General features: G+C 34.8%; 1 protein-coding gene across 1 annotated transcript in view; it reads left to right on the forward strand.

Annotated features, from left to right (window-relative positions):
• Window positions 1–23,198, forward strand: part of LOC147065890 (dynein axonemal heavy chain 7-like) — a 119,110-nt gene that overhangs the window by 81,414 nt on the left and 14,498 nt on the right. Inside the window, exons 53-66 of the mRNA XM_085955678.1 lie at window positions 748–901; window positions 1,719–1,852; window positions 1,960–2,185; window positions 3,000–3,047; window positions 3,512–3,653; window positions 4,304–4,482; window positions 6,648–6,811; window positions 8,369–8,577; window positions 9,056–9,201; window positions 9,310–9,462; window positions 9,752–9,881; window positions 10,817–11,058; window positions 18,468–18,624; window positions 19,464–19,630. Coding sequence (XP_085811804.1) covers window positions 748–901; window positions 1,719–1,852; window positions 1,960–2,185; window positions 3,000–3,047; window positions 3,512–3,653; window positions 4,304–4,482; window positions 6,648–6,811; window positions 8,369–8,577; window positions 9,056–9,201; window positions 9,310–9,462; window positions 9,752–9,881; window positions 10,817–11,058; window positions 18,468–18,624; window positions 19,464–19,630 — 2,251 coding nt within the window. The remainder of the gene's footprint in view (window positions 1–747; window positions 902–1,718; window positions 1,853–1,959; window positions 2,186–2,999; window positions 3,048–3,511; window positions 3,654–4,303; window positions 4,483–6,647; window positions 6,812–8,368; window positions 8,578–9,055; window positions 9,202–9,309; window positions 9,463–9,751; window positions 9,882–10,816; window positions 11,059–18,467; window positions 18,625–19,463; window positions 19,631–23,198) is intronic.

Here is a 23,198-nt window from a genome sequence, read left to right on the forward strand (position 1 = left end):
ATTCTAGGCCGAAGAAGTAAACTTCTAATTTATAAAACAATTATAAGGCTAGTGGTCACTTATGGCTGTGAGACTTGGTGCTTAACTCAAAACGAGGAAAACAAATTAGCTGTCTTCAAGCGCAAAATACTCCGCAAAATCTTTGGACCCACGTTGGAAAATGGAAACTACAGAATAAAAATGAACCACGAGTTGGAAGAGCTGATTGAACAGCAAACAATCATAAGATACTGTAAGTCCCAAAGACTACGATGGGCGGGACATGTGGAGAGAATGCCTGAAGTTAGAGCGCCAAGGATCATGACGAAGTGGCTACCCCAACGGAAGAGACCCAGAGGCCGTCCAAGAAGGAGATGGGCTCACGCCGTAGAAGTGGACTGGCTTCATATAGGAAGACCCGGTAACTGGAGAAGTTTGGCGAGAGACCGGAGTGAGTGGAGAACGGTTGTGGAGGAGGCCAAATCCCACCCCGGGATGTAGCGCCGTGGAAGAAGACAACGTTCATTTAAATGCTGGATTCGTAATTTTTTTGTTATACCTATTAATTATTTTAATTATTTTTTTGTTTTTTTTTTTCGATATCAATTAAGTCAAAATAGCCAAAAATGCAGTTCCTACCTTTACATAGGAGGTGTCGATATAATAATAGAGGCACCAATAGTTTCTTTTTATAGCCGCAGTGAATTTTGATATTTCATTAATTCGTACGTATGACGTTTGATCTAAGATGATTTCCTATCATTTAAGATCTGCCAGGAGATGGCCACTGATGATCGATCCGCAAGGCCAGTCAAATAGATGGGTCCGTAACATGGAGAAACCTTTCCACCTCAACATCGTGAGACTCACTCAACCGGATTTCGCGAGGGTATTAGAGAATGCTGTGCAGTTTGGCCAACCTGTAAGACTTATGACATCCATTGGTTATTTCAATCTGATATTATGTACACATTGACATTATAATATTATGAGCTTATAATCAAAATGACAATATATTTTGGGGGCTAGAATGTCCCATTCTTCATTGAATAATATACATAATTTGGGATAGCACCCAAAACATATTGTCATTTTGATAATTATTAATTCTATTTATTCTACCAAAATCAGGGAGATTAGTTACAATAGTTCCGTTATTTGTTGGCATTTTTTTGAGTTACATTCTAGAATTGCGTTAGGGAGCATGCTTGTTTGACTACTGTGAGTTCTGGAAGGATTCATATGAATTTTTTGTATAATGACACTTGATCAACGTTTATAGTGTGTTTGTATTGGTAACCATAGAAAAATTAATATTCTATACTAATTGCGCTTTGAAAGATGGCGGTTATAAACAAAACAGTAAGCCAATATTGATGTTTTTTTAATAACATACGTAAGATATACCTACTGTTTGAGATTTTGTGATTGTTCATGTGAATATTAAAAAATAATCATTTAATAAAAATACTTATTTTACGCTTGCAACATTAATGTATGTCATTTTTGGTGCCCGTGACCAACAAATCTTAAAGCACAAAAATGTGAGCTTACAACAAATGGATCTGTGATGCAAAGTGACTTATAGTGTATTATAATATTAATGTTTCGTCTCTATATAACAAGGTTTTTTTCAATGTCTTTGGTCATGACGAAGGTAATTGGTATTTGGATAGAAGTGATTCGCATTCACATTCACAGATTCGCATTACCAGTTGATTTCTAAAATGGTTCTTCAGGTTTTGCTTGAAAATGTGGGAGAGGAATTGGATCCCATGCTGGAACCTTTACTGCAGCAGCAAACTTTCAAGCAAGGCGGTGCCATGTACATTAAGCTTGGCGATAATATTGTGGAATATAACAAAGAATTCAGGTAATGCATCATTGTTTATCGCAGTAATTACATTTTCGCTTAACTTGATATCAAACTCTTTAGTTTATAATAATAGGTAATAATATATTTCTTATTATTCCTTGGAGGTTCTACATCTCTACAAAGCTGCGCAACCCTCACTACATGCCCGAAGTCGGGGTTCGGGTAACCCTGGTGAATTTCATGTTGGGTACAGACGGTTTAACCAGCCAACTTCTGGCGAGAGTGGTGGCGCAGGAGAGACCTGAACTGCAGCAGGCCAAGACGGAGCTCACTACTCAGGGAGCCGAACACAAGAAAATGCTCAAAGAGATTGAAACTAAAATTTTAACGGTGATGATTGAATAATTTCAATATTGTTTATGGACAAATAGACAAATAATTGGCACTGTGGTTTTGGGTATTTTATGAAGTCGTTTTCAAATAAGACAATAATTAAAATTTACAAAACAATCATTCACACTGACGTGGCATATTCTCTAGTTACCGGCGTTGATAATAGAAAAAAAATAGATGGATACAAGACCTAGTCAAATTTCAACTAACTATAAATGTAACTATCATTTTAGGCAGTCTTAATTTGATATTTCTTTAAGCATTTTTGGACTTCGATCTATGGGGAATGGGACAACTGAACGACAGGATAAATGGGCGCCGCACTGTCGAATGAAATAAATAGACGTTCGTTACGATTTTATACAGAAAGTAGATGAAGACTTTTAATCAGTTTCTATCTACTACTTAGTAGTTTTGATTCATTTTGCTCTTAACATAATGTTTTTTTATTGTGGATTGAGAATTATCATGCCTGAGGCTTTGTATAAAAATAAAAGAACTCTCTTCTCGTTGCAACTTCAACATATGCACAATTAAATTATTATTTTCGTGTGCATTTTTAAATTCTTACCAAGTATTAAATAATAATATAATAATTAAATATAAATAATAGTATTACATGATGTATATTTTTAAAGTATCTATGATTCACAAATGTTTATTTATTTTCGAATTTCAAGAGAATTAAGGAAGTCAGGGCTCAATTTGGGTTATAGAAACTTTGGAAGAAGTAGAATTCACTTAATATTATAATATCTGCATTAGGTACTTTTTAAACTAAGTATATATATATATATTTTTTTTTTTACAGGTTCTATCAACATCAGAAACATTATTGGAAGATGAAGCAGCCGTTCAGGTTAGTCACTATTACTATAATTAATTCTTAATTTCGAATGTGGAAAGGAAAAAGGCGTTTTTGTAATGGTTTTCGGTCAAAGTTAAAATACAAAATAGACATGACCATGAATGCATGATAATTAATAATTAATTTGGTTTTTATATTTCTAATCTGATATTAATTATTGAGTTAATTAAAAAAAAATCAACAAAAATGATGGTTAAGTCATTTATCCCTTGTCACTTCCTTCCATTTTTTTAACTGTTAGCTAAATTTGTATAATAAATCAGCATTTGCAGCTTACATCATTTGAACACAATGTGTATTTAGTCATCTACAATGTTATTATGCAATAAAACCTATTTTTAAACTAAGGGTTACGCCCTTGTTCCTTTCTACAGTCGATACATATATTATATTTCTTCCAAATTAATAAAAAAATCAAATTAAGTTGATGCTTTAAATATTTTTATCCATGACAGATATTGAACTCTTCAAAATCCATGGCCAATGAGATCAGCGAGAAACAAGTGGTGGCTGCCGAAACAGAGATTCAGATTGATAAAGCCAGGACGGAGTACATTTCCATTGCTGAGCATTCCACAGTACTCTTCTTTTTAATAGGTAATCATTACTCTATTACTATTAATTTTATTCTCGTTTGTTACGGTGTGTTTTTTTAATTCTTCTTTAAGTAACATACATAATTTTGAAAGCACTCATGAGAAAGACACCCGGCAGGAATCGAACCTGCATCTATTGGGTATCGCGCCCTGTGCATTACCACTATGCTACTACTGCCATGCTTAATTGCGACAAATTTTAACTATTGGCCTTTTTAATACCTGCTCATAAGCGCTCTCCAAATCGAGTTACGGTAGGTGATCGGTTTTTGTATTCCAAATTAAAGAATTTATTACTTTAATTACTAACTGACGTCACGGATCACTCCAATATTTTCTGTTGTTGAACTTGATAATAATAATAGCACGTATTAAAAAGGCCAATAGTTCGCATATTAAGCATGGCAGTCTTAGCATAGTGGTAATGCTCAGGGCACGATACCCAAGAGACGCAGGTTTGATTCCTGCCGGGTGTCTTACTTTTTTCAAAAAAGATATTTTCTATTGGCTATATTCTCTCATGAGTGTTTCCAAATTATGTATATTCAATAATTAGAATGGTCATTTCATTACAATGGGAATTTCATTGAATAAAAGAAATAGTTTCTTCTTTAAGTATTAAAGCATTCCTTCTTTTGTGGTATTTTACAGAGAAGTTGTCCAATATCGACCCTATGTACCAATATTCGTTGGGATGGTTCGAAACTTTGTTCTCGTCTGCCATCGAGAACACCGATCGAGTCGACGACATCAATCAACGCTTGAAAGACCTGATGGAATATTTCACTTACTCTTTATATAAAAATATATGCCGCAGTTTATTTGAAAAGGTAAATATGAAATATATTAGTGAATTGGCTGTCAATATGGCCAGTAGATTGCTTACTGAGGATTGGTTTGTACTATATCCTGAAAACCTTGTTTTATGAAAAAGAGATTCAAAGCGTTTTTGTCAATTTGTCGTTCAATATTGAATGAGAGACGAAGTCAATTGAGTGAAAGTGAAAGTTGAATTGAACGAAGTTGAGGTCCTTTCTACTTCTAATCGATTCAGTAGTGAATCATCATTCGAACTGCTTGCCTAAAGCGAAGTGATAATAACTATATTTGTATAATATCGAACTTGTTTCCGCTTGCATGCGATTACATAGTTGAGTGTCATACATCACTAGAGACCTATTTCTATAAGCTGGTGTACACGTCATCGTGGTTCTTTTATGAACTAGTAGAACTAAATTCCCCCCGCTTCAGCATCTTAACACTGATCTCCGTCCGCCCCCCGCCTACTCCATTTTCAATAAGATGCGATGACGTGTACGCCAACTTATAGAAATCGAAGTCTAAGTATGACGTTTTCATCTTTTGTTAATGAACTAACGAATTCACTTGACGTTATCTTGATTACGGCTATCGCTTCAACTGAAATCTGTATGTGGGAACATTCCTATCAATTTCTTTTTCAACATTCAACATGAAGTCGAGCAACAAAAATTGACTTATGGGAACACGGTATTACTCTAAAGCAGTGCCCCGCAACCTTTTCTCACCCATGACACACCAAAGGTCTTCCCAGAATTCTGCAACACACCATACGTAAAACAATTTATACATCAAAACATCGACCCCACATCCTGAAGCGGATCCCCAGGCCAGGATCTTTGGTGGACCCCCCACCTATCGCTAAGGTTAAAGACAGTGTGATACTCTAAAGTAGCGTTTTTCAAATGGTGTTCGAGTAAAATTAATGGTATTCATTGTATGTTTAGCGATTTTCTGTATTTATTAAGGCCATGCATTAGTTGAGGCACGGTCTAAAAAGATCGTTGCTAGGCGATGTGCGGATTGCGGGTCGCGGGTGAAAATGACGCCTGTCAAACGAAATATTATTTCTCATATAAATCCAACATACGTCCATTTTATGTTCTGTTTATTATTCTATTAGTATCAATAATAATATATTCATTGACATGTTTGCTTTTTAAAGTAAATGGGTAAAGTTTTTAGTCATCTTTACACGATTTTAGAATTAATTGGCCCGTCGCCATCACGCAGCAAAGTGACGTGCGTCCGACTCCACGTTCTCTCATGAATGCGAAGCAAGTACAAATTTTCGTCGCGCGTACAGTTGAACATTATTTGGCGTTTCACTGATGCGTCACCTTAATACATACATCTCAGAATTGCATATTAAAAAATATTAGTACCAACGTAGAACTTTTGTTTAGCTAAGTATTAGAGAAAATTTGTAATTTGTATTTATCTCACCTATTTGGTTGATCTGCCACGCCGCCCCCCCCACCTGAGCCAGGGCCCCCATACTAGGGCCCTGTCAGCCCCCCCCCCCTTGTTGGGGCCATGCATCAAAATTACGTTAATTGATGTTTTTTTATTTGATAATTAATTAAATATACATAATACATGAGGAAGAACTAAATGTATTTCTATGTATTATATTCCATGTTTATGTATTATCAATATAATACCTAATTAATGTGATACCGAAGCTTGTTTTAATGAATGTAAAAGTTTTATATATTTTGGTTTGATATTTGAAAGAGAAACCCAAACTTCATATTCTAGACTCTTCAAGTACAACTGCTTATCATTTTTAATTATAGCTTGAGTTGAAAAACGTTGCTCACCTAGATATGTCTTATAAAATGGGATGCTTCCGAAAACTAGAAGAAACTAGACGTAGAAACATCGCACCCATACGCCAGTTTTGTTCATGCCTTAATATATAGCTTGTTTTCTTAATTCTTCTTCCTTTCTTCTTTTTGCTCCTCAGTAATAATATGTAGACACTGAGTGGCACCTTCTTGAACCCATGTGGCTCACCAGTTCTCTTGCAATTACCTTTCTCTTGTTGCTTTCTTTACGATCATAAACAAAAATACAAAGTGTAATGTTTACTGCAAGTTGGTCGCCAAACCTTAGATAGAATACGACACCGAGAGAAGAAGAATATTGAGTTAATTTTCTTTTTGATTTTTAGGACAAGATAATATTTTCCCTGCTGCTCTCCGTGAGCATCATGCTACATGAAAACAAACTGAATCTGCCGGAGCTGGTATTTTTGTTCGCCGGAGGTCACTCGAAGGTGGAGGCAAATAGCCCAGTTGACTTTATAACATCTCAGGATTGGGCAGAATTGTGCAAGTAAGTGGGGTTGATGTTGATGGGATTTGTTGACTCAATGACTTTTAAAGCGGGCTTTAATGTCTCTAGGTCACTGGGTTACCCAATTCATTTTAGTCACGTAACCCATTTATTTATATTTTGTACAATGTAATGGGACATAGGGATTCCAAATCCCGGGATCCCGAGCTATTTTCGATACCTATGAATCCCGGGATTGATTTTTTTATCAATTTTTATGGAAAATAAAATAAAAACGAAAATATAACAGAAAAAATACTTTTAATAACAAATAACTACATTAGAAATAAACTGAGTTTGAATGAAGTTTGATTTATACCCATGTGTAAGTTGCCGATTCATTTTATTTTATCACGTAAATTAATAAAAATGAGAAAGATTGGAAAAAAACAATGCTTCACACTATTAACAAAGTAATTCCCTCATGATCTCATACGTTTTACGGCAGTTTCATATTTGGCTGACTAATTAGATTTATGAAGCGGAAAGGCCATAAGTACACTATGATTTGCTTTACTATTTTAAATCTCGCTAACCCATTCATTAAATCAGAAACAGCAATCTCTTATTAAATTCACATTATTATTTAAATTACAATATTTTTTACTCCATTAAACTTATGTATTTCCAAGATTGAACGTATACAATTTTAACAATAAATGTCTTAAATTGTATATATTATACTAGATTTATTTTTGACCGATTTTATTAATGTTATTTATAAATATAAATTTTTATATTAACAATGGAAAAAAATGCCAATCCCAGGACCAGTCCCGCGATCCCGGGATTATCAAATTGTAATCTCGAAATCCCGGGATCAGAATTTTGGCTCAGGATTGGATTCCCTAATGGGACATGTTGAATAAAAACAAAATTTGTAGTTATAAATATCCCATGATGGCCAAGTGGTAGTGTCGGCTTATTATATTGTGGGTTCACAGTTCGAATCCCGGGTCTGAAAAGAATGTTGTTTTTCAATGTGTGTGTGGACCTATAGTATGGACCTATAGTATGGACCTAATAGGTTGAGCAAATGGCTTAAATCTGTTTCTTGTAAAAAAAACCCAAAATCTATTAATATGGCTTCTTAGCGCTTGGCCAAAGTGGTCGGGCGAGCAGCGGCGTGTATAACCGTGTGTGATATGGCCAAAAAAAAGACACTGTCTATGAACATTTCACACTCAGTTATACGTTTGAGCTTAACTACACCGGTGGTCTAAAGGTAGAGCGTGTGATTTCAATATAGTAAGCTTTCTGTGAGTTCGTTTCAAAACCCCACAACTGCAAAAAAATATATTTCAATAATTTGTGATATGATATGTTGATAAAACAACTTGACACTTTCATGTGACATTTTTTGTTTTCGAAGTAGGTTCACCAATGAACACACTTGACGTTTGAACTTTTTTAGGCTTGTACACAATAAATTTCGGAGCAAGTCTAAAGTGTAAAGTCTGCTACAAATGAATTTAAAATGTGAAATAATTTGCAGCTAATTTAATAATTAGACTTTGTTCAACATTACTGGTGTGCTCAAAGTTTGTTTATTTTTAGGCTGGACGAATTTGAAGATTTTCACGGCATAACTGATTCTATTACAAGTGACAAAAATGTGTGGAGAAAGTATGTGGATTTGCCAGAACCTCAAGATACTCCTTTACCGCCTCCGTGGGAGAAGAAATTGACCATCTTCCAGAGCCTCCTTGTGATGAGGTGCATCCGACAGGATAAGATTGTGCCCGCCGTGCAAATATTTGTTGAAAGTATGATCAATTCACTATGTTATTTTGTTTACCCACTACCAGGCGCGCACACAAGGGGAATACAAATGTTTTTGAACCAGTTTCGCAGAACAATCATTTTCGGCCATGAGTTTTAAAAATCATATTAAATTATAAAGTATAAATTCTCTTCCAGAATGTCTGATAAATATCTGTATTACTTAATTTTGAATTTGTAGATCAGGTTTTAAAGTGGATACTTATAGATAATTTGGCTTAGGATGGAAATTCACATTAAGTAAGGAGACAAACTTATATACAAACTGCATTTTGTTTTTCATATCTCCTACTTCTTCGATCTTCAGTTGGGGACTAATTATGAACACCAAAGCTTGAATGTGGTCCATTAGTTTGAAAAGGTTACCAACTCTTGGCACAAAAACCAGTAACAATTTGTTACTGATTAATCTATATTCTTTTAATATTGTTGAGAAATGTATGTGACTATAATACTTTATAGAATCCATGGGCGTAAAGTACGTTGAACCTCCACCATTTGACTTGGTCTCATCGTATGGCGACTCTCACTGCTGCATACCGCTTCTCTTCGTACTGACTCCCGGATCGGATCCCATGGACACTCTTTTCAATTTTGCCGATGACCAGGTCTGTTATGTATTATTCTTCGAATGACTTTCAACATTGATTATTTCAAACAGTGGTCATAAAACTGTCATTATCTATTTATTCAACATTTAAATTTTTATGATTCAGGGATTCGGTGTATCGCGGCTTCTTTCGTTATCATTGGGCCAAGGTCAGGGTCCCATTGCCGTTAAGATGATTGAAGAAGGAATGAAGAGCGGTACCTGGGTTATACTACAGAATTGTCATTTGGCAAAGAGCTGGATGCCTACATTGGAAAAGGTGAGAAACAATTATTATTAGTAATGAGTAGCCAAACGGCGTGGTCTCCTTTTTTATAGTGTTTATAGTGTATAGGATGCCTGCACATGCGTGTTTCAGTTGGAAACCACACGTTATGAATTCTCACTGACCACAGCTAGCCCACCGGTGAGATGCTCACCTTTAAGTCGTCTCAACCAATAATAATAAAATTAATGGTTATAGTGCATGCATGGTCTTAAAAAAATTTTGAATATCTGGCTTTGTTTTTTCAGCAATATTAAATTGATTGTTTTTTTTTTATTTGAAGATTTGTGAAGGTTTCCAAACTGATACTACACACCCTGACTTCCGTCTCTGGTTAACATCTTACCCCAGTGAACATTTTCCAGTTTTTGTATTACAAAATGGCGTCAAAATGACCAATGAGCCACCAAAGGGTAAGATAAATTTCATTTCAATATTATTAGATAAATTAAATATTCATAATATGTCATTATTGTTACTACAGTCCGTGGTGGATGTTGTTCTCCTCTAGAAACTTTGTTTTTTTCCAACTATGTTATGGAGTGTTTAGACATAATATGAATACGTGTATTAAATAAGGCTCTAAGTACCAAAAAGTAGTATTGCCTGTAGTTACAAAAACTGAGTCATTGGAGTAACATTTCATGAAGCAGACCTTTTGAAAAATGTAGTTTTACAGTGTGAAGCAATCACGGCAGCTTCAATAATTTTAGGTATTAAGAACTCGCAAGAGTCAACACACCATCGTCAGCTATTTTATATTGAATGCCGTTGACCACTGCAGTGCTACTTACTCCATTATAAATAAAACACGCCAACGGACTTACAACGTCGGCAGGTTTAATTATTTTGCTGTATTTTTTTGACTTGCTTGAGGCACTTAGACTATAGTCGAAGTTATTGGCGTTGGTATGTAGAACATTTTTCTATAAAAATGACAGTTTTTATTAGTTTGGTACTTAGCGCCTTAATTAATACACGTATTCATATGACAAATAGCATAGTAAAAATAACGAACATGCAGCAGTCATACTTAGCCAGTGTATTTTTGACCTGTCTCTTATTTTGCGTTCTGTTTGATTGTTTGACATTATTTTTCCGGTTCGTTGTTATTTATATGGTGCACATGACCTAACCCGTGTAGTTCCCATTCTTAATCAGATCTTAGAGACTATAGAGCTCATCATTATATCTTGTGGGTTAATTTTTGGTGTTCCCAATTGGTTCATAGATCATGAAAAATTGATCAATACGTAGCAGAATTTAAAATGTCCGTTGAAGTATTATTTATATTTGAACCATGTTCTCAATAATTATGTTATCAACTTTGCTGGTATATTTAATACAGGACTGCGCGCCAACATAATACGGTCATACCAAAGCGATCCAATATCCAGCGTGGAATGGTTTGAAGGAAACAAGCAAAGCGAAAACTTCAAGAAGCTGCTCTACTCGTTGTGCTTCTTCCACGCTGTGGTGCAAGAGAGAAGACAGTTTGGACCTCTAGGCTGGAACATTCCTTACGAGTTCAACGAGACTGACCTCAAAATCAGTATCACGCAATTGAATATGTTCCTCAATGAATATGAGGTGAGGCAAATATTAAATACATAAAAAAAGAGTTAGGTTAGTGAGATCCCCGGGGTTCCAGCGGCTAGCTCAGGTGTCCATCGAACCCCGGATTCACAAAAAAAGAAATTCAAACGGTTAGAGTATAAATAAAACACGGTCTTTCGTGCTCGTAACGTGGTCTTCTTATATTTTACATTTTCTTTAAACGTTTACATATTTTGTTTTAACAATAAGTTTCGCAGGTCCTATCCTATCGGAAAGGGGACGCTTACTAATTACTTTTTTCTTTTTCAAACTTCGCGTACCCACGCCATTCCAGCAAAAAGGACTCTCGTGATTGGCCAAATTTTATCGCGTGATCTTTGATTCGGCGAATCACGAGCCTGACCCTGGCGCAGGCGCGTCGAAATTTGGACGTTGCCGACAAGCGCGGCAAAATTTATTATATTTAAATACTTATATTTAGTCTTAAAATTATCGCTTTCATCCATCATCATTTATACTTTTTAAATTAAATTAAATTTATCTTAATTACACCTCCGCCCAATATGTCATTTTCACACAACGGACGAAGGCCCTTACTTATAAATAAAAAATACTTACGTGGTTGAGCAAGGAATCAGATTAGATGTTTTATGAAGCCGTTTCTAGAGGTCAGGGTTACGTTTCGACTTATAGCTACTAAATGATTATTTTACACCGGGAGAAGCCCGCCTGTAACAGGGGTGTATCATTAGGTTAGTTTCTAATCTAGTGTATACGTCCCTTGCTAGTCTTCTTGTGTCTTCCTGATGCACAAAGTAGAGTTGAGTAGATTGGCTAGCGACAGGGATTCTTTCAGCTGTGTGTGTGTTAATCTTGCCGATTTTTTGAATAATAAAATGCCTAATTCTTGTCAAATTTGGGATCACAGAGTTTATCAATATAATTTTTTATCGTGAATATTTTACTAAAATTATCTCGTCATAAATTATACTAATGGTTTTATAAATGCGTTTAAAAATTAATAAATGTAAAAAATCTTAACACCACTGCACATTCATGTACCGAAATATGACTATATTCTAAAACATTAGAGCGAGAGGTTTAAAAGAATACTATTTTATGTAACAAAAATACTTTATGCAGTCATCAAATATTTAAAATAAATATAAAGGATAATAAGGCTTCAAAATTATATAAATAGATTATCTACAACGTTTAAGGAGTGTCCAGGATCATGGTTTGAAAATACAATAAAAACTCAATTTTGACCTACGACGAGCATGTACCCCCTTAAGCTCTGCCCCACCAAACTATAATCGATAAAAAATATTCTTCTATTTATAAAATATCTAAAATTTTGTATGGTTTAACGGCATAATTTTAGATATTTTATAGACAAACGAATATTTTGTGACTATAATCTACTATGGCTTGGAAAAGGCAAGGTCTAATTGTATTTTAATAACTAACAAACACTATCTACATCAGTGTATAATTTTGAAAAAAATATTTGCTTAGTGGGTAAAAGTTTGAAACAAATTTTTAATAGTTTTAAAAAACAATTTTATTTTTACAACGTTTTTCTTAGCTCGTATTCTTAGTTGTCCGGTACAAAGCTTTCAATCGATTTTTAACTAACTTTCCGACTAGCTAGAAGTTTGAAACTTTTAGAATACATCAGAACAAAATGCCAATGCATTTTTTTAATACTTTTAGCCAGGGCTTTTGTTCCATTTAACGCGGTGGAACGGCGTTCCGGCACCTTTTTTCACGGTTTTATTTCAAAATCAATTAAACGAAAAAATATTTGCGCTTAAGTAATTACAATAATAATTCGTTAAAATGATAAAATAAGGTACAGGTGGAAGCCATTTTGAATGTTGGCGTGTTAGTGTTAGTGAAGTAACCATATAGTTTAAATAGCAAACCTGCGTATGTAACTAGCTTCATACGTATTTCTTTGCGTATTATGATTTTGACAGTTTGACGTTTATCGCATGGCGGCATCTGCGTATATTGTTATTTACATTTGTTTAGTCAGTTTGTGTTACGATTACGTGTTGTGCAACTATTTTATATATTATTTAGTGCAACCCCAAGTTTAAATATGAAAAAAATTTCCTGTTACTTCTCAACCACCGGCAGCGGCGCCGATTCCGCAAATAAAAAGCTCAAAACAGTAACAGAAACGATGACAGAAGATATGGAAATATCGGTACATGTAGATGTTCCTGAATCATCTCGAGCTGATCTCAGGGATCAAGGTCGAACTCAAAACGATTGGCCAGACTGCTGGTCATTAGATCAAAAAAACCATTTTTTGCTCAAAAAACGAATGGTTGAACGTACACAAAATGAAACTTGGCTGCACAATTTGCAGAAACGTTGGAACTCTTGGAACTGAAACGACAATGGGAATGAAAATATCCAAAGAATGGGCCAATAATGAAATCACGTATTCTGGGAAAGAGAGGAAGCTACAATTGGGTCACTTCGAAATTTTTTTTTCGATCACAGAGGATCTATTGCACACAAAGCAGCGTTAAAAATCATTTCTGAAGCCAAAAAAAAGCAGATTGAAAATACTTTTTTAAAATCGTTATCTCGCGAAAAAGTAATAACAGCAAACATTTTTCGAACTGCATATAAAGTAGCTAAGGAAAATCAATCATTCAATATGTTTGAAAATGAAATTAATCTCCAAGAACTAAATGGGATCGAAATGGGTCATATTCTCCATTCCACTAACGCATGTATTAACATTGTAAATCATATATGTGATGAAATGAGAAAAAATGTTTTCAAAGAAATTGTTCAATCGAAAAATATAATTTCTTTGATAATTGATGAGTCTACCACCATAAGCCAAAAAACCACCCTCATTGTGTATGTTCGATGCTGTGTCGAAAGTGTTGGAATGAATTCACCAATTAATTTGTTTTTGGATTTGATTGAACTTAAAGACGTAACGGCAAAAGGAATATTTGAATCATTACTCCAATCTCTTGATTTATATGGGATGACAGAAGAATATTTAAAAAAATATTTAGTTTCGGTTGCATGTGACGGCGCTGCTGTGATGTTAGGTTCTAAAAATGGAGTGAAAAAATTGCTGACAGAAAAATTTCCTTCAATTATAGTTTGGCACTGTACTAATCACAGATTAGAATTATCAGTAAGTGATGTTGTAAAGAAAATTTCAGGGATCAATAGATTCAAATCATTTATTGATAAACTTTATGTTTTATACCACGCGTCGCCGAAAAATAATAGAGAGTTGCATTTATGTGCAGAATCACTAGGCGTTGAGGTACTGAAAATCAGAAGAGTTTTAAGTACCCGATGGGTGGCATCTAGTTTTCGTTCAGTTTCGGCTGTGTGGAATAATTATGAATCCCTTGTGCGTCATTTTGAAGAAGCGATGAATGACCCTACAAGAGATAAAAATGACAAGTGTACTTACAGTGGCTTAAAGAATAAAATAACATCAACAGCATTTTTATTGGATCTAGCATTGATGTGCGACCCTCTCCAAGAATTGTCGGCACTTAGTTTGGACCTACAAAATCGCAATGTGAACCTTTATTGTCCGGCAACTTCATCTTGGCTACGTGGCAAAACTGTGAACTACGTACAGCTAATCGAACTTCCGGTTTCAAATTAGGAACGCCCCTAAATTTTTCATTACATTTTTGACACTTCGTATTGGACGCATCTATCAATTTACGTAATTTGAAGCTTTTTATATTCAAAAGATGTCTAAAACAATACGAAATGATGTTCGAATTATTATCAGTAAACTTTTGATTTATTGCGAAGAAGAAACAGAGTCGTATTTAAAAGGCGAGCCTATAGAATACTTTCAACAAGCCCATTTGACGGGTTTCTGTAATGTCAGGTATGTCAAAATTCAGTGTTGTAATACTAGAAATATTTCCCCAAATACTGGAAATTATGTTTGTATATTATAAAGTTATGTGTATCGTAATCTATTTTATTAATATTTTTAGACGTATAATAATTAAGTATAAATGATCATTAGTTAGATAATGAATTGTCCTATTTTTTCCTAATTATTTTCCTAATTTTTAAACCGATAAGTAGGTACATATTGTTTCAAAATTTATGTAAGGTGGATATAATTTAATTTATAGAAAATTATTTTCACAGTATGTGTTTCTACAACAATTTTACTAAAAATACGATATAAAGACATCATTTGTAAATTATAAAACATGTGATTGGGTCATCAATATAATATTGAATATGTTATATCTTTCTACTTCTAGTTTTTTAGTCATAATTTGTGTTCTAGTTATTTAATTAATAAATACCTGCAGCAATATTATCAGTTAATGTGGGTTCAATGATACATTTCCTTCCAAATTCAATAATTACGCTGTATTAATTAACCTAATATAATAGTAATAATTAAGAGGTGAAATTATTTGAAAAAAAAATTCTATTGATATTTATTGAACAATAATTAGACTTATAAATTAATGTACTTATAAACTTACTGAGAATAGAATTGATATAAACTTAAAACCTAATTTCGCGGGATATGTTTTCTCAAAAAATGACAACACTGTGAAATATTCTATACGCGATAAGAGCGACTTCCTGTTGTTGCCTAAATAATGTTGTCGTACAGTACATTGCAAATCGAAAAATAAATGAACTCGTTTATGAAGAAAGAAAACAGAATTTTGGACCCTATTATAAATGTGCTGCAGCTGCTATAAGCAATCTGCATTTTCGTGGAGTTTTACTTCACGAAAAAGTTTCTAAAAATGATCCTCCTATTGATCCGAAAATATTTTATTCCACGTTGAAAACGTCAATTGAAAAAAGGCTGCTAGATAATAAAGATGTTGAGTTTGCACTTTGGGCTCGCGTACTTGACCAAAAATATTGGCCTGAAGACATTGATAATCGGTTGACATTTGGAGAGATGGAAATTAGAAACATTTCGATCAGGCTACAACTAGATGAACGAGAAATGATTCGCAAATACATTCTCGAAAAGACATATTCTGAAAAACTCTTGCGTTTGGTATATGCTCTGAATTCTATTCCCATTTCTTCAAGTGAATGTGAACGGGGGTTTTCGCAAATGAATCTTATTATTACCCCAACAAGAGCTTCGTTAAACACTAAAACAGTTTCGGCACTCTTGTTCATCAAACTCGTGGGACCACCCTTGACACTTTTCGATCCTTCAAAATATGTTGATAGGTGGTTACTTAGAGGAAGACATTCGGCCTTACACTCTAACACTAAGAAAAGGAATCGAGATGATGTATCAGACGAGAATAGGAAAAAACTTTGGAAATCACTCTAAACTTTTATTCAAGTTCATAAATAAATACATTACATATGTATTTACAATTATATTTTAAATTTAGTCTTATTTAGTCTTATTTGTACAATATATTTCAAATATAATGTATGTATTTTATTGTTTCTGTAGCTTTGTTTTGACTAAAATAAAAAATTATCGTAAAAATCAACCTTTTTTTGTTCGCTTCGTGGCATAGCTCCTTTAAATTTCATTTAAGTGACATTTGAATATAATTTTATTTAGTAAAAAGCTTGACATGAAGTGAGTTCCGGCACCTTTTTTTTTAAAAAAAGCCCTGCTTTTAGCCATCTTTAAGTAGAATTGAATTCATTTTCAGTTAATTCTGTTTTGTATGAAAGTTAATTCGACACCATTATTGGTTGCTAGGGGTCTGGGGTCCTAGCAACTAAATTATTAATATATACGTGCGTTACTCTGGAAATCAATATGACATGTCAAGTACAAAATTTTTTTGATCGTTTAAGCTAGTCAAGTCAAGTTTATATGATTCAACAGAAAATTTAAAAACCTTGTATACAAAAAGTTCTTTTTATCTTGTAATTATTATAAACCTTCAGTTACTTAAAATTAATAAGTGATAAATAACATTTTTATTTCTTCATTTTAACTTTTTTAAATTACTATTGGTATTTTCAATAAATAAATAATTTTATAAAAATAATAATTTGAGATTGAATGATGAGAATAAAGATTATTTTATGACAGCGCTGTCCAACTGGTGGCCCGCCAAAATTTTTTTGTGGCACGCTAGCTGTACAGCAAATTTTTCATCAAACATTGGGGAGAGAATTACCCGTAATACATTAAAATATGAAAACATTTCATTATAACACTACAACGTTTGCTAAAGAAAAAATGGCCCGCGCCCTAAAAGAAGTTGGACAGCACTGTTTTATGACATTAAGTATGGAATATAACATCGTTCAAATGTCCGCCGCGGCTTTGGTTGGTGATTGGTGCAATTTTCGATGACTTTGTCGCATAAATCTGGCTAAATTTGCTGTATGGCGTTCGTTATGTTGACTTTGAGGGCAACAATTATTTGCGGTTTATTTGCATAGATATGTGATTTAAGATAGCCCCAAAGGAAGAAGTCTAAAGGCGTTAAATCGCACGATCTTGGTGGCCAGTTCACGTTGTCACCGCGCGAGATAACCATACCCTCGAATCGCTCGTGCAGAATGTCCATCGTGGCATGCGCTGTGTGGCACGTAGCGCCGCGCTGTTGGAACCATGTTATCGGTATCCATATTATCCAGTTTAGGCCACAAGAAGTTGCTTATCATCGATCTGTAGCGCTCGCCGTTGACGGTTATGGCAATACCAGTTTTGTTTTGGAAGAAGTACGGACCGATGATTCCGCCATACCAAAATCCGCACCAATCTGACTTTCTTGGGATGCATTTTGTGCTGGTGTATCTTGTGTGGATTGGTATCGCCCCAAATCCAACAATTTTGATTTTTGACAACGTCGAATAGTCGACTCGGTAAGACAATTGTGACGAAGATAAAAATCACGTATTGCGTGGAACGTTTCTTGAACGGAACACTAATTTTGACAATAAAATTTGATGATTTGCACACGTTGTTCAACACTTACAACCTTCCATGGTGATTTGCCATACACTACTAAACAATTCACAACAAGTTTGTCAGATGTCACTTTAACAACATGTCATTTATGAACATTTAAAAATCGAGCGTCCTTATTGAAAGACCTTTACATATTGTAGCCTCAGTTCAATGAAAACAAATATGTTTGACTGACAGAGTTTAGTGTGCACTATTTATTTTGAAACTAAACAGCCTACCTCCACCCTTCGCCACTGATCTGCCAGTATAAGTTGTCTGTTGAGTGAGGGCGTTACATGCTAAAACTTGGAATATCAATGAGTATTTTTTATACTGTGATAAGCATAGTTCCAAATTCGAATAGCAGACCATTTATGTTGGTATATCTATTGTATAAATGTATATTTTCACTTAAAACATATTGTAAAGCTCTGAAGATCTATTTTGGGGCTAGGAATTATCTTATGTCGGTATGGTTTTTCTGAAATATTATGATTTTTTGCAGGATGTCCAATACGTGGCTCTCCGATACCTTACCGGGGAATGCAATTACGGAGGCAGAGTAACGGATGAATGGGATCGCCGCTGTCTCAACACAATCTTGAGGACATTCTATAACCCCGACTTGCTGTCTCAAAAGAAATACTCATTTGAACCGTCAGGTATCATGCAAAACTTACAACATATACTATAGGGGTCATTTATATATCACTTTCTAATGGGGAGAGGGGGTCTGTGATATACTGCAATTGTGATGAAGGGGTTAGGAAGGGTGGAGGGCTTGTAGAAAATGTGACGTCATAACTTGCCGCCGAGTTAACTTGTCAGCACGTATGTCGCGTCAGACCATGGACGAGTTAACTCGTGCGTTCTTGTAAACGTCATAACTTCTGTGTATATTTTCTAAACAATATTCATCATTTTAGTGTAAAAATATTCACGATAAATTCGAGAACCATGTTGATTTCGTACGTTTTCACAAATATTTCTCATTCTGTTCCTATTTCATATTTTTTAAGGCATTTATTTTATTCCAAAAATAGCTGGCCTACAAAGTGTCCACCTAGTAAAAATTGGCTGGCAGTGAAAAGGAACAATTTTTTGTTTTTATGAAAAATGGATGTTAGTCATTTGCTCATCCTATAAGGTCCACATTCTGACTCCATCCGAGACAATATTATACTGACATTGATAATTTTGAACAAATGAAGTTTAAGGAAAGGGAGAGGAGGTTCAAAAATCTTACATAATTTAGAGACGGGGTAAAATATTTGGTGATGAAATGTGCTAATAGGGCGGGGTCGAAAATACCCAAACACATGTGACGTCATTTATGGATGACCCATATCACTTCTTGTTCAAGTGTATCGAGTAATTGTGTTCCTTCCCACCGTTGGCAAACATTTTAGCTTTGTAATCTTGCAGGCAGTTGTAATTCTTGAGATGATGAGTATCATTAGGTTACCGTTGTCTAATTAAAGACGTACTTAATTGTTTCCAGGTATTTATTATGCCCCTGATCTGAAAGAGTATCTTGACTTCATTTCGTTCACCCGATCGCTTCCGATCACTGCGCCTCCGGGAGTCTTTGGGATGAATGACAACGCCGACATCACTAAGCATTTTAGGGAGGCAGAGCAGCTTCTGAATACAGCAGTTCTTACGCAGGTCGTAATGCTGTCATTTAATTTAGTACAATTTATTATATTATGGACACTTTATAGGGAGAAATATTATTACATACATGTAATAGACTCCATCACAGAGATGTAGTAGAGAGAGGAATATGATTTTATGGTTGAATTGGGAACTACAGGAAAATTAATATTAGCTCCGTTGACAGCCTTGAACGCATTGTTTGTAAATTTTAAATAAAATCGCAATCGATTTTTTTTATAACATACATACATATTACATTTATTTTGACATGCACAACGTGCCAGGAATTGTCATAATGAGTGAAATAACGTGCATACGATCTTTCTCACTTGCTCATATTTAACCGGTTCTATGCCTTCAGTGAGTTTCCTCACTCTATGAAGCCGTGATCGACAGGCCGCACATACAAATTTCGCAAGTTATCTCGTCCGAATTTAAACTCAAATTACTAGCCAGTGTCGATTGATTTGCATAATCTAAAAAATTAAACACACAGTGACATCTGTTTGAATAATTATGAAATACTAAGCCACAAATTATTGGTATTACAGCGATTTTAGTAAGAGCTTTTACATTCAACATGTGTCGTTAAAAATCTGCGGCCTGTCAGATACTGCCATAGTAATATCGTGAGGTGTGGAAATGCGGAATAAACTAGATTCTTTTTTGCAAAACTAAACAAAATCAATATATATATTATTTTTTCAGTTTGCTAGTTTTATTTTATGTATGATGTTAATTTTGCTATTTATCATAAATATGATAATAAGTGTTGTTACAATTGAATCTATCAAGCTAAAGATTTGCAGCTATTTTAATTATTAGACTCAGTAACCAGTTTCACCTTCATTTTCAAAGCTTTATCATCACATGGAGAAAGTTTCCTACAATGGTTAATTGGGAGAAATGTTATAATACATAATAGACTCTGGCATATATTCTGGTGGTGTATGCTTATCCATTATTTCTTTAGAAATGCAGCGTATGCAGGTGGTAAATTCTGCTTTAATACTCTTAAATTGTCACTCCTAGAATAGACCTGCTGTAGTGAATGATATAAATTGGTAGTTATATAATTAACTTTGAAGTAAGTGTTTGGTTACCTTTTTATTGTAATGTTGATATCATAATCTAGCATTAACCCTTGTTTTCATGGTTACATGTAAATTGTACGTAAAACATTTCACCGTGGCATAGTTTGCCGTGAGTTTTCTATCGGAAAGAGATGACCGTATACTATACGGGTTCAAATTTTATTGGATTCAATATGAACGTTAATTCAATTTTCATAGCTCGTTTTGGCAAAATTCATGAATGCAAGAATGAAAACCTAACCTAACCTTACAAATCGCTGGTTTAAAGGTAAAACTCATTATGTTACATTTTGATGTTCTGAGATAATGAGGTTTGAACATATTTTTTGCAATTAAAAATCCAATTTCAAATTAACATTTTTTCTTCTTTTTGTATAAAATGTATAAAAAATCAGAGAATACATTGAAGGTAATCAGATTCTATAAAAAAATTAGGAACATTTAAAAAAATGAGTTTTTGTACATAATGAGTTTTTCCACACACATGTTTGTTAGTAAAATGATAGTATGTCAATACTTTGGCAAGGGTTTCGCAATGTTTTTTATTGTTTTGGATTCTCTTTTAGTAGGTACTTAAGACTACTACTAAGTACTAAAGAATAAAAATTATTTATTTTAATCAAAATAGGAATTAGTAACAATTCAAATTGAAAACAATTAAACATACACTGAGATTAATAATAATTATTTCACAATAATAATACACTGGTGATGATAATAAGGACAAAACAATAATTATAATAAATTGAGGTAAAATAAACAGCAATAAAAAATATTCTTTATTCCTCGACAATGTCTTCCAAAACGTCTGGCTCTGGTAATGTCTCTAATGTGTCGCGATCAATATAGATGGTAAATTTTCATACCAATATCTTAGCTCTTCCGGAATGTCACCGTTTTTACAAAACTTAATAAGATCTATTTTTTTCAAATTAGATATTGGTAATATGGATTGATATGCACCTACTAATTGTGGAATAACATTACTCCATCTCCCTTTTCCCGCTGCATAAATTTTCATGTAATAAAATGTCCTGTATGGTTATACCGATATTGGATAATTCCAGGTAATTTTTTCTCATAACGTAGACATTTAATTTGGAGCCACATTACTAGCTCTACATTTTCATCTATGTTCCTATTGCTTATTAATTTTAAATTTCTTCGTCGTATTGGGTCTTCAATACCTACAATGTGTCACTCCAGAAGTTAGCGAAGGTAACATCTTTTTCCTCGGCTTGTAAGATCAAGTCAAAGTTGAAGCTTACTAGACAAGCCTTGCATGAAAATAGGTGCTCCATGCTTTGCATTTCACCACACTCGCAGGTTTGGTCCTCAGAGAACCCCCACTTCACCATGTTATCTCGGGTGCGCCCTGCCATGGTTTTCAGTCTGTTTAGGGCTTTCCATGTGCGGCACCCAAGAATGGCTCCATGTGGGAGGTGCTCTGCTGGCTTTACCCAATCTTTGAAACCCTCAGAGGCTAGGTTAGCCGCCCATGCGGATAGTCTATCTTATTCGGGTGAGACGGTCAGACGTATAGTTGTCGCCATAAAGCCTTTTCTGGATTTTAGCCTTGTTTTGCACATGTGATACCCATGCATGACGTGTCGCGCACTCTCTTTTAGGCTGCCTTTTCAACTAGGGCTGCAGTTTGGAGTCGGATTAGAGGGAGGCTATTCCTGAAAGCACGTGAACTTTAATGACAGGCGTGGATTTCAAGCACCCCGTCACGATCCGGCAGGTTTCGTTGAGCGCAGTCCACATGTCTCGTGTACGCAGACATGTGCCATACCGGACAGGTATAATCGGCCACCGAGGTGCATAGTGCAAGAGCTGAGACCCTGAGTGTATGTAGTTGAGCTCCCTACGTATTACCGCTTAGCTTTCTCAAGATACTGTTCTTTGCTGGTGTCTTCATTTTAGTATTAATGCAGTGTTGCTTATAGGACAGCGTCCGATCTAAGGTGATTCCTAGGTATTTGTTGGCTGTTTGTGGGTTCTAAATGCACCCCATCCCAAACGACATCAAGCAATTTCCCTGCGTCCATGTTTTGGAGATGGAACGCTCCTACCCGTGATTTGCCTAGATTTGGCTTAAGTTGATTGAGTCTTTAAATCGCTTAATGTATCTTTAAGCTGTTTCTCAATCGCTTCGAAGCTAATGCTTTAATATAACACGGCTAGATCATCTGCATAGAGGAAATGTTTTGTGTTGACTCCGATTGGCTGATCATTAGTATAAACGTTGAACAGTATGGGTGCCAAGACGGTACCTTGTGAAAGGCCGTTCCGTTGTTTTATCCAACGGCTGCGTTTTCCATCCAGTGTTACAAAGAATCTTCGGTTGGCCAGGAGCTTTTCAATCACTCATGTTATTTTGAAATTATTCAGGAGGTTGTAAATGTAAAGTTTACTCAGCAGAATTCTATGGTTAACTGTATCGTACGCGGCTGTTAAGTCTACGAAGGGAAACTCTTAAT

The sequence above is a fragment of the Rhyacophila brunnea genome, unplaced genomic scaffold (genome assembly GCF_057557595.1).
Source record: "Rhyacophila brunnea isolate RB1 unplaced genomic scaffold, BYU_Rbru_1.0 scaffold_5, whole genome shotgun sequence".
Taxonomy (NCBI): domain Eukaryota; kingdom Metazoa; phylum Arthropoda; class Insecta; order Trichoptera; family Rhyacophilidae; genus Rhyacophila; species Rhyacophila brunnea.